Below are 20251 nucleotides of genomic sequence, written 5' to 3' on the forward strand. Positions count from 1 at the left end.
TTAAGTGATTGTTTTGTGCATATGCTCAAGCTGCCTTGCATCTGTGTCTCCTTCACTTCTGTTCACTTTATTGAAAACTTTGAATCTCCCACAGAGAGATCATCAGCCCTATGTTCCACTTTGCTTCCCTTTCATCTTCTGAAAGGGACCACCCATCCTTTTCGGCAACACACCATTTTCCATGCCTCATGCCACACTGCTTCTCAACGCAGACATTGTTTTGGGCCATGAAAGTGAAATTAAATGTGGACCATTGCACATTTTTAGAGTAATTGTTCTAATAAACTCATATTTACAAATGTATTACTAGGGTGCAAAGGTCAAATTTGAATTTATTACTACAGTACAACAAAAGTGACATGATAAAATAATTGTAATGCCTCACAACCTGCATTTAACAATTACTTTTCACATGGAAACATCTTTTCTAATAGTCATGTTGCTGCAGAGTGATTTTATGTTGCTGCATTAGATTTAGCCCCTTTCATAACAGTTTTGATGAAATACCGTTTGTTAAAATAAATACACATGAGGAAATACCTGAGCATAATCCATACATGCAGGTGTGCGGAATATAATATGCTATATATTACCATTGTTGAAGGAGGCGGGGGGCATCATGGCCTCTACCCACTCACAACAATGGCAATAAATAGTGGTGTAAATAGTGGTGTACAAAATTCATGTAATTATCCGAAATTTCAACAAATTATGCGTAATTACATGAAAAGTATTTCATCATTTTGCGCTATATTTTAGCATGAAGTGCATCCTCACATCAATTTTGGCCAAGAGGATGCATCGAAACAGAGCACCATGAACAACAGCTGCTCGCGTTCTGTAGTTTGTGCGCATCTGCGTTATCATTTTTAACCCCGAATGGCGCATACCGCTGTATATTTTTACCAGCAATGGCACATAATTACGTTATTTATTGGTGCATTGGTGTCATTATATGAATTTTGGGTAACAAGTGCATGGTGAGATTTCAGAAATTACGCAAATTATTCCAGCACAATTTAAATTTCGCCCACATTAATAAATAGCATATAACATTATGATCATCTGCATATACATTATTAAGGCCTGGTGCATCTTGCAAGTTAAAGACATGACTGTGCCAGCAAATACAGACATTATCCTTTTCCAATTTAGTTGAGATGGTATTGAATATCATTATAGATGGTATAATTTCCAGGGTATTGCTTTCCATTAATATATAATAATACCGGTACATTATATATGGTATTAATTCCAAGGTAGCATTCCTATTGCCTAATATGTATTCTCTTTGCCCAGAACACAAGGTTCTTCACTTTTTATGGACTTGCAGTAGGACAATAAACATTTGAGAAATTGCACAACAGGTAAATATAAGAAAAACACTTTGCCCTAAGAAAGATGAGTGCATGCCCCAAAACAAGATGAGTAGACTTTTTGACATCATCTGGCATGAATATCCCTCTGGAAGATGGATGTGCCACCATCACAAAACTCCAAAAATATATAAGCGCAACTCGCAAATAAATCTTTCTTTAGACTTAAACCTAAAAACTTAGTTACATTTCCTTTAGCAGTTAGTTGTGATTTTCCAATGGATTTTGTGCCACATCCATAGATAGTTTAGGGCAGATGCTGGAAGACAGAGGCAAACAACTGCAGATAATAGATCATGCCTGCCCCCCCTCCACCAAACCATAAATTCTGGTTCTAGCTGCGGCTTTGTAGGTATGGGGCAAAGAGACGGGGACTAATAAACATCAGTGTCAAACATATTGGGCTATTTCCACTTAAAAGTCCCTTTATTTCCTAGCATCCCCCCCATGAATGATATTTTTTTACTGCAGTTGCACAGCTGTTCCCCTCACTTCTGATTAGTGCTTCAGCAGAACACTGTGACAGGACAGCGCCTCCAGCACGCCCGGCGACGCACCATGACAGATCAAACCATCTAGGGCAGGTTGATGTTAGGGTTGACTTGCCTTGAGCTCTACAAAAATATGGCCCTCAAAGGGCCATGGCGTTCCTGTTGTTAATGGTATCAAATCCTTTAGAGGCTGTTTGTGCTTTTTCCCAAGTCGGCGACTCGAGCGTTAGCCAGAAAAACAGAAGTCACCCCCCACACACACAGCAGCTGTCTTAATGTGGCTTTAACCCTGTGACTCGCTCGCATTCCTTACGGCTTCCTCAGCTCCTTGGGGACCCATCATGTCTCACACAGGCGCTATGATCTATCGCCTCACAAATTCCCTCGAACATCTAACACACGGATCTTCCACTTAACCCAGCATGGGGCAACATATCCAAGTCAATCATTGATTAAAATACCAGAGCAGGTTTGGAAAAGAGGACGTTTCATGCGTAATTTGAAAGAAAACTACGCTTTCAGAGGATGTCTATTCTATGCTTGCCAGCAAACGTTGCTGATTTTTTCCCTGTTTGATTTTCAGTAAAGGATATTTTCAAAAATACTGTATTCACCCTATAATCATGAGAATATGTTCCCTTACTTCTCCTGCACATTTGGTAGCATGCTGCTTATTGCAGTCAGCGGTTAGTAAACTGCAGCAGAAATTAGTGAATCCGATCAAACGAATCATCCGAGATAAGCAACACAGGGCTTCAAATTTTGGTTGTATAGAAAAGTTGCTAAGCTATCATTTAAAAAAAAATCTTGTATTGTGGAAATGATTGTTTTCTTTACATAGTTGTCTACTAACCACAGCTCAAAGACGTCATCAATTTCTACTTTCATCTATATTGCATGCAGCACATAGCAAATTTACAAGTTGAGGCCAAGTGTAGGGCAGATAAGGTCTATGTAGCTCAAAGGGAAAGGGAAATCCTCTTTCTTGACCTCAAACATATGGGTTAGGGAAATATAGCAATGAAATACAACTCATATTTTCAACATAACCTACAAACACTTTTCATCACTAAAAATTCTAAATATTGAAATCTACCTGGGGCCAAGGCTTCTCTCACCAGATCTGCAGGGAGCATAATTCATTGTGAAAATGGGTAGGGCCTGGTGCATGTTAAAAGTATTGTTTCTTGTAAATATGTGTTTTTTGAAAATGCATTTAACCCATCAGTGGAGCTGTGCAAACTTCTCAGCAAGTGTATAGTGAAACTTCAGGGTCAGTCATGTAACTCAAGAAAGAAAGTAGGAAAATATTCAGTTCAGTGTTCAATGTTTTCCTCAAAGATGTGTGGTGTAATACAATTTAGTGTGGCATTTCATAATAAAGTCTGTTTGTTTCGAATCTTTAGGTGTGGTTTAGTAACCGCCGCGCCCGATGGAGGAAACAAGCAGGGGCCAATCAACTGATGGCTTTCAACCACCTGATCCCTGGAGGGTTTCCCCCTTCTGCCATGCCAGCTCTGCCAACATACCAGCTGACGGAGTCCTCATACCAGCCAACGTCCATCCCACAAGGTATACCTTAAGACCGAAATTGATCATTTGAGCTGAGTGTAGAATTGTGTTCATGCCCACAAATTGTCCATCAACCATTATTTTGAGTGTCTCTTTAGATGGAATAATGCATGTTTCCTCTGAAGACATTTCTATCTGCTAAAAAGCAGTGCATAGTGGTGTGTGGTTAAACACTATGAAAGTTTGACGTATTCACAGTATTGCCTGGGTACTACTCATGGAAGGTGGGTTTGGTGAAGTATCCATCGGACTGATGAGACCAAAAGATCTAAAATAAATTTCCAAAGAACTGCAAACTGCCGTAAGCATCTTAGCAGTTAGCAGTACTGCACTCCTTTTTAGTATGTTCCCTTGATCCCCTGGTTGCCTAATTTGTGACATCTATTTGCTTTGAGAAGCCATTTTGAAAATGTCTGTGCTTTCCTTTGCAGCGATGTCCGACCCAAGCAACACAGTCCACAGGCCGCAGCCTCTGCCTCCAAGCAATGTCCACCAAAGCAGCCACCCGTCGAATCCAGACAGCAGCTCTGCGTACTGCCTGCCCAGCAGCAGGCACGGGTTTTCGAGCTACACAGACAGTTTTGTGCCTCCATCTGGGCCCTCAAACCCCATGAACCCCGCCATTGGCAATGGCCTTTCACCTCAGGTCAGTTTCTTTTATAGACACAAGTTTTTCTGTGCAGCAGTAGCGAATAGTCCATTACCTTAGGCAACAGGGTCACACTTTGCCAAATGCGAACCATAAAGCATTCTTTATTCAAGCCACATGATCTCACTTGGCCAGTTTCCTTTGCACCCCCTCTGGCTACACTGAAATCCATGGCTCACGCACTTTTGTTTTGTGTGTGTGTGTGCGTGTGTTTAAAAAAGTAGAAATATTAATGTTTGACGACTTTTTTAAACAAATATTTGGGGATTTTCACTCTGAAAACTTTGTTGTGTATTTGAAAAGCAGACTTTTTATTTCCAAGTTTTTTTTACACGTATTCCTCTGCTCAGTGCAGGGCAGTCTACAATTGCATCTGACCATATGCATCTTTTATGAGGTAACAGCTAAAACCATTCTGTGCCCTTTAACCTTGTGTGGCTGCGGATTCCATGGAGTTGTGTTAATTTCTTGTTCATTTGATTATTTTATGTATTCATTATGAGGTTTTATAAAGTGCTATGCGTGTCTATCAGTTCAGAGCACTAAATAGAGGCCTGAAGGGGCACAGCGTTATTGACCTGCGGTCAGAGTCGCGAAGGATGGGTAGTACACCATGTCCAAAAGTGTTTGATCACGACCCATGCTCTGTGTTGAATTCATTTAAAGGCAAGTTTGAATAGTTCGTTTTTTCAAAGTTTACTGAACTGCTGTGGGGAATGGATGTTAAATTAGGGCTTGTTCTAGAGTCTGGTTTCAGGCACAGGTTTTCAGGCTGGGAGCTGCCAGAGCTCAGTTGAGAGAGTGTTAGAAATCTACACTGAGCTAAAAGTTTGCCCTTGAAACCGCATAACTCAATTAGCTTTGAGTGACTGGCTGACTGGACTGACTAATCACATTTTTTTGTACTGCACACTACCCCTGGGGTCTCTTGTGTCCGCGTACTGGGTTGTCGAAAAATAACATAATGTATTTAGACCATTTCTGAAAGGTAAACATAGGTCTTACACGGGAGAGGGATGAGTTAGAGATATTGCCCAGTGGAATGCATTAATGGAAAGGGCTATTAGTGCTCGGGAATATGCAAATAATTGAATGGCATAATTGTTTTTCTAATTTGCATTAGAGTATGAGCTTTTCTTGCAAGATCTTGTTAATAAATTGCTTAGATAATTGAGTGTCAAAAGGTTGGTTGAATTTCCTACAGGCAGCATCTGTCTGAAATTGACATTATTAGTGCGCCCTAAGTACTCCGGGCTGTGTCTCTGAGTGCGCGCCTAGCTCAGGTGCGAGCGGGAGCGTGCTGTCCGCCAAATTCAAAGCCATGTCACTTTCTGGATGCAATCTATAATTACAATCAGCTGTCTCTACAGAGCTGAGAGGGAGGGTGGTGCCAACAGCTTCATCTTCCTGCACCCCACTCGCTCCTTTTGAGTGTGGAAGAAAACACAGAGCAGCTCTGAGTGACACAAATGAAAAGTGAAAAGACAATTATAGCCAATTACACACTAATCACTGACTATCACCAGTGCCACAGCAGCGAGAGGGCATCCTAATAGGCAGAAAATGAGATTTTAATGGCACAAAGGGTGGTCAAAATAACAGCTCACATATCTGTGCTCCTTTCCGGCTCCTCAACTTGTGGTTTGCATCCGGCTGGTCTCTGCACCGCGGCGATAACTCTGCAGAAGCCTGCAAAGTTCAAAGGCAGTGGAGTTGAAAAGAATGAATAGCAAAAGCAATGGAATAAACATTTCTGCCTTCAGGCAAAAGTTCATAAACCCATTTTCTGTATTTTTCGCTTTAACAGTGAATGTAATTAAGTTCCACAGAAGCCCATCGCACCAGCTTGGGATGCACAACTTTATGGCTTTTAAAGAAACCCCAGTAGGGGGAAAAAACCCTAAGATCGTGCAGAATAATCTCATCGAGTTTCTTGGAAACTGTAATGCATTCTGGTTTGAAGAGGTATATTTTCCAACTGGGGTTCCTGCAATGCCAGATCCTATAAAAGAGTTTGATGGTTACTCTCCCTTTGACTGCGGTAGTTGCTCTTCGGGCATCCAGCTTATCTCTGACAGAATAGGAGAAGATTTTTTTTTTGAAAATGCTTGTGCAACCTCTATTAATATTCATTCCTTTTACAGTTATACCTGATTCCAAGAGGCCTACCTCTTGATAGATGCATATTTCTTCCTAGAAATCAGGGTGAATTTATAGAGGAAAGAGAACTCAAAAATGTGAAATAGTTGGCCTGGTACCTACAGGCTTGGGTTATTCCATGTTGAGTAACAAACTCCCCGAAAAGCAGCAATCTTCATTTCACTAAATTTAGCGACTGCTATCTACTTCGTTCCAAACGGTGTATCCTTTGCACACTTGATACAGAAATTACAGTGCTATAAGATATCGCTTAGCTAACCAGACATGAGTTCCTAGACATAGTAAAAACACAAGCAATGAATGGAGTATTATTTAACTTTCTTTTTACCATCTCTAGGAAAATAGGTATTTAGTGCACATTGAGTGATCAATGCCATATCAATCTGCATAGCATTCCACACAATGAATGAGTAAGTTCAGCACTGTGCTTCCAGGGCATTCTAAAACGGAAGGCGCAGACCTACCAAATCCCATAAAATTGTCTTCTTGTCGTGGGTTTGGATATTGAAAAGCCCAACCATGTTCTGCAATAAGAAAGACAATGAGTAATGAGTATGCATCATTACCATTATAACAACATGTTTAAAATGGAAGCATTATTTTTATAAATGCATCCTTATAAATGAAACTTCTTTAAATGCAGACTCATTAATACAGTAGTAAATGTATAAAAAAAATGAAGAAAGCAAGCAGAAGAACCAAGACACGCATTGACCACAGGCACAATGGACACTAGATCCCTTCACCGCTTTCAGAATAAGAGATCTCTAGTCCTTTGGAGCCACCCTTTTAAAGCCCACACATCCACTGAAGATAAAATGGAGATTCCATTTAGTTTTGTTTCCTTTGTGGCATGATTGCTTGAGAGTGCTTTATCGCATTAGATCGCAGAAGGCGCATAGTTGACAGAATAGTACCTGGGGGACAATATTGGGACAAAGCAAGGCTGGCGTCAAAACACGAGGAGTTGTCAACCACTGTGTGAATATTTTATTAGCCGAAGCAGTTGGCCAGTCCCAAGCAGTGAGTGTTGTGATTGCTCATAGACTGAAAGAATACATAATAGATCAGGAAGGTTGGCCTGTTAAGGTGAGATATGGTTGACACTGAAGAGCTCAACAATGGTCTTTGAAGGTCGGAGCCTTATAGGTTTTTCAGGGAAACCACAATCTTGCGAGTCCCATTGATTGATTGGATGTAACCTATACCATTAAGTTTGTTCGTTGTTTACTTAAGTTAACCTTCATAAGCTGTAACACCGCTGTAACGAACTATACTGTTGGAAAAATGTTTAAACGTAAGAAAGTAGTTATTACTTACAAAATCAACCAAGAAATTAAAATTATAATTATATTATGCATATTATACTGGAAATCCGTCGTGTTTCCAGGCCTCATGGTCTGATGGTCTAGAGTGCCACCCTACAAGTCATTCGCTCAAGTTTGATCAGTTTCCCAAGCTGCCTTCAACTATTCTTTCAGTATGCAAATTATTATCACTGCAGGTAATATTTGCTTTAATAAACATTGAAATCTAGGGAAATGCAGGGGGTAAAGACCAAATTCTCATCTTGTCAGTCCATGCCAACCACCCCACACCCTACTGGTTCACCATCTTCACCACTTCGACACTTTGCCCTGATTCCATCCTACCAAGTATTTTTTAATCCTAATCCTGAGTTTTTGCTCGACTCTGCTAAGAACTCAGAGTACTATTACCAGGAGTAGAACTCTTCTGGTGTACATTCTGAATGTCGCCATTCCGTCTTGTAGTTCTTTAATCGAGATAATTGCATTTTGCTTGTTTTTAAAAACGCCTATGATCCGGAATATCTGCATCATGTACACGTGGGCAGATTTTCAATTGCTGAGCCCAATTTTATTTACCTCACCCAAAACTGAACACCAGCAAAAGCTACCAATAACTTGACACCAATGTTTTTAGAGCATTTTCTGGCATTTTATTGTCTTTATTGTACAGCAAGCAGACAGTCATTCCTCCACCGAGGGCCGGTTATAGGAACAAGAGAAATTTGATCTTTTGTTCATTCGCCTGCATGTCAAGAGCGATTTTGTTGGGCATGTCTGGCTGTAAGAAAGCCCTGTAAACAGATTGCAGTATCACTGGGGATATTAATTGAGGGCGAATGAGAAATGAACGAATGCAGGATAGCAGGAAACAGAGGCTGGGAGGGGTAAACATTTGTACAGTTTTGAAGTGCCTGCTTACGCAGGAAGTGATCATGGCAATGCTGCCAGGTCTTTTTTTTTTTACTTGAATTCCGAGAAACCAGTGTCAGACAGAAATAATAACATGACCCCGGTGTTTATTGTTAGAAGTCACAACATATTTGTATACATAATACATCATAAACGCTCCTGTATTTTTAGAGAAATTTGAAGCAAACCATTTTGCATGAAATATATTCGAAATGACATACGTGCGAGTATGAAGTGTTGTAACCAGAACTTTCTGTTTTGTATATTGATAGGGCCTCCACTGCCTGTCTCTTTTGAAATTCCAATCTGCTCTCGGGGACAGTTTGGGCGATACCACATATTGCACGCAAAAGGTGAGTGCTTTTTGGTCTGGCTAAACTGCACATGAGAGCACAGTAGAATTTCAATTGAGATGAGGTTTGTAGGGCCTACAATTTTGCATAAGCTGCCCTTCGCATTGTGCGTACAACAAATCCATGAGACTGTGTATGTGTGTATGTGTATAGGCAGTGTTCGCTAATCACTTAGTAGATTCCAGTCTGTGTTTTAGGATCTGTATAATGAATTTGTAGGAGGAAGATTTTGATTATGCGAAACTTGAGTGGAGATCAATTGTATATTTGTTGGTCTTTATGAAAATTTGACTGGATTGTAGTATTATGTGGCTTAACAATCTGAGCCTCACTAGGATAGCAAGAGACCTTAATTGCCTGTCATTCATTTTGTAATAACACCAACCGTCGAGCCGCTACATTTTAGCCTCACAGCGTTGTTCATAGCTATTTGATACATATCCCACTTCTGAGTAGGGCATTAAGGTATTTTGTTTTTTACAGTGAGAACCCAAGCTGATACAACCAAAAATACAAAGAACCCCTCAAACATCAGTCTTCTAAGGGGTTAACCTGTGTGGCTTAAATGGGGAGAGTACTCACATGTATTTCGATTAATGTTTTCCCTTTATGATTTTAATGAATCTCTTTAAACTTAAAAATAAATGGGGAGAGTCAGCAAGGGCCTAAGTACCAATATATTTTTTTTTCGTATCAGGGAGCAGGATCCTAAGGGGCAACCTGCCAAAGAAGGTGTCTCGCGTAGCCAATGAGAGCAATGTACTTGTCCTGTTTGATGACATATGTAAAACATAATGTAAGCAAAGCCGTCAAATAGTTTTTCCATGTGTGGAACATTTAGAAATATCCAGTTATGATCAGTAGCAGGCATTAGGTAATATAGAAATCAGTGTCCCAATCTTAAATGGAAGATAGCAGATTTGCGCCATCATGAACAGTGCTTCTAAAGATTTCAAGGGAGCCAGAAAAGTAAAATAACCCCCACTTTTTTACCAAAGCTCTTATGGAACCAAGCAGGTGAAGCAAGTCATCACGACCCTCACCAGAAGAGCTTGCTTATCTCTTCGATCGAAGGATCTACCCATTCACCTTTTCTTCCTTCCTTCACCTGCTGATATTCACCATTTCACCTTTGCTTTCTGTCATCCCTTCAATGTTTCATCAATTTCGTCTATCCATCTGTCCACCCATGCATATCAAAACCTATCCATCCATCAAACCTATCTATCTGCCCAGTCACAGCCATCCATCCTTTCACCTATTCATCACCCTTTCATCATCCATTCATTCACCCTTTCAATGATGCATCCATCCTTTTGCTCATCCATCCACCATTTCACTCATCCAGCCACCATTTCACTCTAGCCACCCATCCACCCTTCCACTCCATCACCCATCCTCCCTTTCATTCATCCACCCTTTTTCTCGCCCATCCACCCTTCAACCCATCCATCCATTAATACTTCCACTCATCAATCCAGCCATCCAGTTACCCTCCCATTCACTCATCATCTTTATAACTATTCCCTCACTCATCCATTCATCCTTTCAAATATCCATCCATCCAACCTTTCACTCCATCCATCCAGCCTTTCACTCACTCACTCACTCACTCACTCATCCATCCATCCTTTCTCCCATCTTCCATCGATCCACCCTTTCATGCATCCTGCCTCCCTTACACTTGTACACCCTTACGTCCATTGTTTTCCTCATACATCCATGCATCTATCTAGCCAATCCTCAATAAAAATGAATATATGAAGCCCAGTGCTCGGGGTATGATGAAGTTTCATTCTATGCATAAGAGTAGCTTAGTACAAGCATAAGGTACAAGTAGCGCCAGGTCCAAGCGAGTGATAATTGTGTGTTGGTAACTCTCTACCTAAGATGTCCAGGTACCCGCCCATGCGACATATTTGTGATGTCACGGGTGAAAAGTTGGCATACGAGGCTATGCCCATTGCTAAGTGGACGCCCATAAATCTGTCCCACAGTCCTTTGTACTTCGACAACTCGAAGATTCCCCCAGCAAATGTCAGAGCACACGGTGTGTTGCCGGCAACATCAATCATTGCAAACAAACACCTTCCACAGCAGCATGAGCCAAAAGTTAAGCCGTCTTGGAAGTGGGAAGCATCAGATAAGTGCTTGTTTGCTTTGTACTTAGTGCTCGCAGAAGCGCGCGCCCGGGTCTGCAGAACTCATCAGCGTGATTGACGGCTCGGCTGTCAGGGCTGGTTTATTCATCAGCACCTTGTAGGGGGGAGGCTCTGTGTGAAGCCGGACCAGGGGCAGCCCTGCAGAGCAGTGGGGAAGAGATTAAGGGCTGAGCGTGTTCCTACCCTTGCTTTTTTATGGGGATGACCTGTGTGTGCGCGAGAGAGAGCGGGTGTATTCAGAAAGTGCAAAGCTACAGGCTAAGAGAGATGGCGATGCAATCTGTCCTGTGAGAGCGTCACGTCCCCATGTTCCTATAGGGTTGCCACTTTTCTCAAGAAAAATTTGCTGCCGTTGGTGCATGTTTTGACGTTTTGAAACGGCCAGGTGATGGTACTCAAATTACAATCTGTGTAAAATGTTCTGTGTTCTTATTTTTAACAGAGCAGTTTTGAAAACGTTGCCAAAGGCGAAAGCCTGGAACCTTCCAAAACTTAGTGGCAAATAAAGTTGCACATCTGCAATGTTATAACAGGCATTTGCAATGCAATAGGTCTCACAGTTGCAAGATTTTCAGCCATTGGCATTGGAAATGACAATGCATTTTATTTATGTTTAAAAAACAACATATTAATAAAAGGCATTGTCATTTACAATACAATAGGTCAAAGTTTCTAAAATGGAAGACCTATTGCATTGCAAATGCTTGTTGTTTACAAGCGCCCCATGGCTGTGCTTTCACATTAATAGTTGCCACTCCCCTTTCTTTAGAAGAGCCGTGTCTAAAGAAAGATCTGCAGCCGCTAATAAAGTGAAAGTACGGTATGGAGTGCTTTTACTCTAAACAGCATTTGTTTGTCAAGTTGACAAACAAATGCTTTTTTTTTGGTGTAAAAGTGCCCTGTGAAAGCGCCTATGATGCGCTGAATGTTGCAGGAAAGCATATAGTGCCTGCAATAGAAGAAACGCATTAAAGAAAATAGTGCATACAGACGAAAAAGAGATGTACCCTGTAAAAATCAAAGTAAAATGGCCTGTCCTCGTAGGTGGTTACAAATGAAGACAAGGCTATACTAAGGAGGGACTAACAAGTCTATTAACAAATCAGTAGCCAGGATTTACAAAGGGCAATGACACAAGCCAATGACAAATATGGGCGGACAATGGGCGGGCTTCAATTCCATACTCCAATACATGCCTCCCAGAGCATGCGCTGCCCAGCCTCGATCTAAAAACGGCTTTAAAAACCAAACTCCTTCTCCCAAGGTAGCAGCACCCTTGTGCTCTGCATATCTTATTAGGTGTTGTATTCAGTGCGGATAAACTGAATGTCACACACGTCGCGAATGATGGTCGGTATCCTCATTCATGACTGCAGCTCTGCTCACGCTTTTCCACAGGCAACAATGCACAATCGTATCTCATATCTATCCTTATACCAGAATTGAACCCTTACGGGTCATATCCCTTGATTCTTATTGCTTCAAGTTCCCACATGAACGCAACAATAAAAACACGATAAGAGCACAACACAGGTCCTCATATCCAATATCATACACAACCAAGGTATGCCAACCTGACTGCCACATGCTGTTCCACCTATAGCATTCCAACGGAGTAGCGTGTTACTCTTCCACAAATTTGCTATGACCACTTGTTAGTAGATTTGAGGCTATATGAATACAGTTGCAAAGCAATAGCATATCTACCTGACCTCTGACAGACTCATTACTTCAAACATCTACTGTTCTGATGTTTACTGGTAATTTTGTTCCTTCAACCACCTGGAGATGACCTTTGTCTACAGTCAGCACAGACTGGGAGTGGCTCCGCCAGTCACGCCTGAACCAGACCAGACGGCACAGACCGGGACATATCACGTGTTGATCTCATCTGACTGCCACTAGTCATTTGTTAACACTTAAGCCTATAAGGAGCCATAGTAGGTGTTAATACTTGTACACAAAACTAAATCCAAGCTCTCACTTGGCATACCATTGCTAAACCGCAGTGGTAACAATTATCTCAAATTCTTCTGATGTAGCGCAGAACGAGAGCGCTGTCACAACATGTTTCCGCCGAAGGTGTCAAACCACATCTTTGATTCTCGGGCTGAAAGTGATTCATGTCAATTTAATGATTTAAAATACATGTAAAAAGCAAATACAAAAAAGTTATCTTGATTGTTTGTTGCAAATACCTTGCACTTTTGACCCTATAGGTATACCTATGTCTGGAGGGTTGGGAGATTTTTTCCGTTGTGTTTTGTAACTTATCATAGGTGTTGACGCGAAAAATATAACATATTTATCAAAATTTAAAGGACTTTAACACAACTTTTTTTTGTCCAAGGACTTTTTGTGATTTTATATTGAAATGTTAATCATGTAATTATATTTAATTGGCAATTATAATAACAATGATCCTATTGCAGTTAATAAAAAAAGTGTAGCAGAGTTCTACATATACTCTGCCTGCACTTAAAGTCATGCTCTCAAAGTTTGCCCTCTTTTAATAAATTGTAGCTTTCAAACCCCATCAAAATAGACTGTTGTAAAGGAGGGGTGGGAAGGATTGCCAAGCATTGAATGCACGTCATCACATTGGAATGTATTCCACAAAATTATTCTCAACAGCAACTTGTCTTGGGTGTGGCAGTTGCACAGTCTGTTTCCTCCACCAGAAAAGTCCTCTAGAGCGACATTCGTTTACGCCAATGGGCACCAAGATCCATACGATCCCATTGTCATGTGCATGTAGTCCAATGAGGGCCAACAAAGAGTGACCACACTCAAATTTGTCATAGACGAAATGTATGTAATTTGAGACCTTTTCCCTTATTTGTAGCTTCAAAGTTTCCACCGTGTTTTTGTACTACTGATCACGAGTCAACCAATCCTCCTCTTGATGTTCAGTCCTCCCTTGTGTATCTCGGCTGTCTAGACTTGGATAACACATGCTGAAGCAAAAATAATTGCTCCCACATTCCTGCTTAGAGATGGCTACACATTAATTGGATTTGTGCTGGAAGACAGGCATGAGAGAGACAATAATGAGAGTCACTGAAGTTTCTGGGGTGCTGTGTGGTGTGGCTCCATCTGCCATAACCACCCCCTGGTCGCGTCTGTGCCAGCCGGGCTTCTCCTGTTGTTATGAAAGCACACTTCCTGGCACAGCATTCGACATTGCAGCCCGACAGACCTGGTTGACAGGCAGTCGTTTTGTAAATTGCAACTCGGTTATAACTAGAAAACGCCTTAATTACCCCTAGTAAATCCGCTCTAACTGTAAGAATGATTCACTGCAATTTCCCAATAAATATATCTAGAGACAAAAACAACACTGGCCCCGTCAGTGCCTTGGAAGATGTTCAGAGGAAGACCGAGGCTGCATTCCGACACAGACCTCAAGCTCCTATTTGAAGGAACTAATTCAGATCCATTGCTTCTCATGGAATTTCCACAATTGTGAAAAGACATAAAACGTTGTTGTCCATCTGTTGGAGACCATGCTCTGAAGGATGCTAATAATTGTCTCCACTTGCACTCTTGACTCTTCTAGTGTGCTTTGAGTGAGCTTACGAAGTTAACATCCTGCTGCACCATTCGTACATCTTTTTTCAAAAGAAAGATGAATGTATATTAGATCAGCACAAATAGAACCATTGAGGCATTGCATCCTATGTGAGTGCTGTTTGTTGTTGTTACTTCAATACTAAGATTAGAAGGTGCTGGGTGTTGAGTTCCAGATCTCACCCATCAATAGAGTACTTATTCCTCAAAGTTTGAATACGTTTTAGATGGTTGGAATGGGTATCATTTCTGACGCAGAGCGAGTAAGACTAAGACCTTGGATAGCACAGACTAGTGTAGTAGAGTGCCCCCACCAACACTGTGACTGTATATGAAAAATGAAGCTAAAAACTACTTGAAAGGACAGTGGACCATCTCGCCAATCCCAAAAAGTTTTTTCAAATTATAATTCAGATTTACAACGATTTTATATAAATCCTAGTAAGTCAAATTCTTGTTAGATGATCAATAGCAGAGGTTTCATAAGACCTCACAAAGTTCCAGACACTTGAGAGAGTAAAAAAAACATTTAAAGTTATTGGAAAAATTGAGCTAAGCTTATGACTCATAGGATCAGGTTGTTTTCTGTAAACCGAGTTGAGGCACATTGTGTTCTTTGGATGTGCAGGGTCTGAACCAACTTGCCCGTCCCTATGGAAATCCCACATTGCACCATCCTTCTTTGACACAATGACATGGAGGGCTGTGCTGCTTGGATTGGCTTGTGGAATCTGAAGGTTGCCAACTCACCGTGACAGGGGCTGGCCTTACTCTAAAACGTTTCTTCTCATTAGCCAACCAAGAAGCCGAAACTCTTCCTTTGACCGTAGTCAGCCGTGAAGGTCACCATTACTCATTTTGGATAACTGGTGGAACTTCAACTAACTCCCAACAGGATCAAATACGTGCAAACTGATCACCGGTATATTTTTATAGGGTGCATAGAAATCTTGGACCCTCCACCATGAATTTTAACCATCTCTTGCAGGCCTGCTCAGACTAACTGAAAACGAGGAGCGCAAAATTAAAAGCACAAACTTTACTAAAAAATATTGCCTCAGACGAGTCACTCATTGACACCCCTAATAAAATACTAGTGGCCTGCTACAATTTTCAGTACACAGCCATTAAACAAAAAAGACTTCTTTCCACTGTGTGAATGATGTTCTAAAATTAAAAAAAATTAATGTTGGTGTGATATAAAAACTGGATGTAAAAGCACCTACATGAATACATAAATTACAGAAGAATAAAAAAAAATAGGGCATTTCTAAAAAAAAAGAACTGTTAATACATAAATAAATCAATAGACAGATATGGGAAATTTCCTACATGTAATTGCAGATCAGCAAGAAAAAGTTTACCTTGACCACAAGCTAGGATTCCTCACCCTGGGAAGCTTTGCCTGGCGTGGGCCGTTGCACAGTTTGTTTGAAGCAGAAACAGTTTGTACAATAATTTGTCAGCCAAGGCTTCTAAAATGCTCTGTCTTATTGATGAATGGGGGCTGCTGGGGCCCTCAGCTGCTTTGGATTACACAGGAGCATTGCCCTGACATCTTTAGGAGCGTTTGTCAAGCTTCCCCGGACAGAGCTTCTGTAAATTACATGCTTCGAATGTGTCGGGGTCAGATAAGAGCATGTTATTAACTTTGCCGAAGTTTACCCATGATTCTGTCAGTTAAACTTAATACCTTAACTGCCAGCCGTTTCCCGACAGCCTCCAGCCCTTTAAATCTTTCCTCGGAGAAGAAAACAGAGTATCAATGCCCCTCCCCCACCAGCACCCCGAATATTGCACATACCCCTTCGTCATAAATCATATAAATTGCAGACACGGTTAGAAGGCACAGGGCAGGCAAGCATGCGTAAATGAATTAAAACACATGAGGGTTTTATTATGCCCATGGTGGGTCTCGCGAGCTGAAATTCCAGGGGTATTACCCGCCTAGGGTTTCAGTTCTGGGGGATAAGCCGGGTCTCAGTTTCATCGCCTTTATTTAGATGATAAAAGATGAGCCTTGTGTGACATCTGATGAGCTGCCAGATGTGAGATCCTTCGTGTTTGCTGTGACCATTGCGCACACTGTAAATCCTCTGAAATCTGAATGGTCCATTCCAGTTTTTTTTAAGCATGTTTTTTAGTCAGATGTTTGATGCTGTCACTAAATTGTCCAACCCAGTGTTTCTGGTTGGGCAGACATGAGCACACAAGCACTTTGCTGCCACAGATCAGGGAAAACCAAATGCATGTGCAGTAAACAGCAGAATGGAAAACTGTGCTATATGTGCAGCAGGGAGTATGTGCTAACCAGGAAAAGCCTACTTACAGCATGTCGAGCAATAAGCAAATACCACATATCAAGAAAACCTACCATTTGTGCAGAAGACAGCGTGAACAATGAACCAACACAAACTTACTACACATGCTGCAGACAGAGGCAGCCACAAACCAGGAAATCCTACCACATGGGAGCTCACAGCATTAAACATAGAACAAGAAAAATATCATTTGTAGCAACCACCAACTATAACAAATAAGTAAAGCACAACATACTTGCCAAAGATAGCAGCAGCAAACCAGAAAAAAAACCTATTGGTGCAGCAGACAATAGAAGTCACAAATGAGGAAATGCTACCACACAAGCAGGAGACAGCAGCAGCAAATCAAGGAAACCTAAATCTGCAACAGACAGCAGCAGCAGCCACAAAAATTGAAAAAAGTGTCATACAAACAGAAGACAGCAGCAGCACAAGCCCGGTAAACACCGACTAAACATGCAGAGACGCAAAGCACTACGAATCAGGAAAGCCACTCACACTTGCAGCATATTGTTGCAGCAATGCAGGAAAATTTACCAGTTACCAAGCAGATTACAGCAGACCTAGATCAGTAAAAGACTACAACATCTGAGGCGGCCTTTAGGATCCACAGTCTAGGAAATCCCAGCTTTTGTACAGCAATATCAGCAAACCTACTGTGTGTGAAGGTCACTCCAACAGCCAAAACCAGGAAAACCTAACATATCTACAATAGATCGGAGCAATCAGAATTTTGAGACAATCTGCACATTAGCAGTAGTTGCAAATTCTGAAAACTTACCATGTATGCGGTAATGAGAAGCTAACAGAGATTTTGAAAATCCTACCAGAAGTACTGCATCCAACCAGGAAAATCCTTCGACAGTTGCAGAAATGAGCTGCAGCCATAAACCTGGAGTATCTTATCACTTTTGCAGGAATAATCAGCAGTCACACATCAGTTTAACCTTTCAAATGGGCAGCATAGAACAAGAAATATCACAATTCAAACTGTATACGTCAGACGAGATCTGCATCGATAACATCAGAACATCCTACCACATGTGCAGCAAGCATTATACACTCATGTAGAATTACCCAATCAATCCACAGCAGGCAGCATTTAATTTTCAGCAAACAATATATGTCCAAAGGCCGAAAATACCCCAAAATCAAAGGAAAGATGTGTAGAAGGTACAAAACAGGAATATAAATCAATGAGCGGACCCAATTGTTTTACATTTTGGTATGTTTATGACTCAGCTCTCACTTTTCAAGATATCTTAGCTGATTATCTAATGGATAATAGTGTTTTCATTCCATATTATGGAGTGAAAATGACAACAGTCTGTAGGCCATAATGGGTTGATTTTGTTTAGAAGTTCTGTTTTCTATACCTCTTGTGCGCGACATACCTAAAGCTTATGATTCTGCATTTGCACTTGCTAGAATCCTGAAACCGCAGGTTTTGGCATCAGTGGTTTGTCTCAAATCCTCTTTAACAAATAGTATTTTTTGGGGTCTAAATTCAGGGTGCAGTGCCTGGTTAAATTGTGTAGCAAAAGTGAAAGTTGAAATAGAATGGTAAGGACTTTCAGCAAAATGGCATAACCAGTTGATAGAACTCAACACATGGAAGATGCTGCCTTGACATCACAGTGTGAATGGTTAAGGGCATTACATAAAACTTTTCAACACAACTATGTAGCGCATCTCCCCCGTTACAATGAGCCAATCGGATTCCTGCGCATGGTCAGTGCACTTAAGAAGACCTATAAACTGGATTGCAAGAGGATGAAGTAAAGACATGCTCATAATGAAGCCATCTCAATTCTGGTGTTCTTGCTTCATTTGTGGTCAAGTCACAGTAGTAACATTGAAAACACTCAGTCATCCTTAATTCAGTGTGTGGGAAAACATATGACCACCCTTCAGAGCCCTTCGTTCACTGAGAAGGACAGCATACCCGGATCATTCACATCAGTGCTTCACTTCCTGACACCTCTTACCTCAGTTTTTTGGAGCCAATGAAGTGAGGAAAAGGAGCGCGGAACACCTTTTCTGATTAAGTGAACAAAGGGCGATGGCTTTTCATTATGCCATAATCTGTTATCATGTTAAATTTAATATTTGTGACTAAAATATCCTAATATTTTCACTAGAAAAATAAGCAGTCCCCAGTGACAATGTTCACCTCCCTATCAAATCATCCATTAGAGGAAGTAACATTGTATTGTGGATTAAGAATAGTAAAGTTTTCACCTATAATTCTCGAATGTTTCACTCGAAAAGGTGATTCATGTTTTTTAACAAATTCAACAGAAGTCTAGTATAGCGCAAATTATTCAATTTACAAAATATTCAAGTATGGGCACAGTATTTGAAGTTTCTCATTCAGAAAATGACTGTGCTCGCGCTCACAGCTATTCCCTCCCGCATTCAACACCAAGAAGCCAGTACCCTTGCTACGTCTTGTTATATAATGCATACATCGGGCATAACATGGATTTAACCTGAACTTCCCCTCTCCATGAATGACTGACCGCCTTTGTTCCAGCAATGCCCCTTTTAACTCTTGCCGAATGCTGGGTTTGCGAATGCCTGAGGAGGATCCTGGTTCACGGGGAGTGTGCCCACATCTGCCAAACGCATCCCGCAGGGTAGGACGGAAAGCGTACCTCTTGGCTCTAATCCGTGCTGGTGAACCGCAGTACCTTCGATCATGAAGAACACATTTTTGGCATTACTAGTCTTTCACAACAGTGGGAAATCTAGCACTTGGCTGAAACAGACGTAAATGTAGATTTAGCTTGCCCTTAGATACTTAATAGCTTTCTATAACCGATTAGGGGAAAGTCATCCATGTCCTTCCTATCGCTCCCTGCATGGGTGATAAGGTCATGGAGCATACCTTCAGAGTAACTCAATGCCTCCAGGCTCCTTCCCTCTTCCAGCGTTCAAACAGACATAAGCAAAAATCTAATTATTTAGATGATAATCAACTGCAGGCTGATTCCTAAGGCAATTGGATCCAAAGAGGGCCTTCTAACGGAGAGCATTTACCGTTTCCAGTTGCAGTGTTTCATCTTAAATTAGAATTGGCTAGCATTTTGAGGGAGTCAGGCTCGTCTAGCGTGGGTTTGCAGACTTTTGACACCATAAGGCATTGTTATTGTATTTCCCTAACTGAGAATTTTTCGAAGTGATCTGTATTAAAAAATATATTGGGAGTGCTAAGTAATAGAGCAGTTCCAGAATTATGCACTATTTGAAAAAGAGATATTTACTTCATTTGTGGATAAATCACACTATTGCAATTCTAAAGATTTTTGTTTTATTTTAGTGGCAAATCATTGTTTTTCAAGCTGCATGCATCCTTAGACCCTGTTTTCTGTTTAG

The 20251-nt window shown here is 41.1% G+C and overlaps 1 protein-coding gene across 6 annotated transcripts in view; it reads left to right on the top strand.

Moving 5' to 3' along the window:
* PAX3 (paired box 3) overlaps positions 1–20251 on the top strand; it is a 118819-nt gene that overhangs the window by 92000 nt on the left and 6568 nt on the right. For 4 of the 6 annotated variants that reach the window (XM_086944849.1, XM_086944848.1, XM_086944847.1 and 1 more), the window contains 3 exons: positions 3274–3439; positions 3871–4085; positions 8740–8820. In XM_086944849.1, the coding sequence (XP_086800975.1) occupies positions 3274–3439; positions 3871–4085; positions 8740–8820 (462 nt within the window). The remainder of the gene's footprint in view (positions 1–3273; positions 3440–3870; positions 4086–8739; positions 8821–20251) is intronic. The other 2 variants (XM_086944851.1, XM_086944850.1) reach the window with 1 other exon arrangement.

This window comes from Lissotriton vulgaris, chromosome 11, assembly GCF_964263255.1.
Source record: "Lissotriton vulgaris chromosome 11, aLisVul1.2, whole genome shotgun sequence".
Classification (NCBI taxonomy): domain Eukaryota; kingdom Metazoa; phylum Chordata; class Amphibia; order Caudata; family Salamandridae; genus Lissotriton; species Lissotriton vulgaris.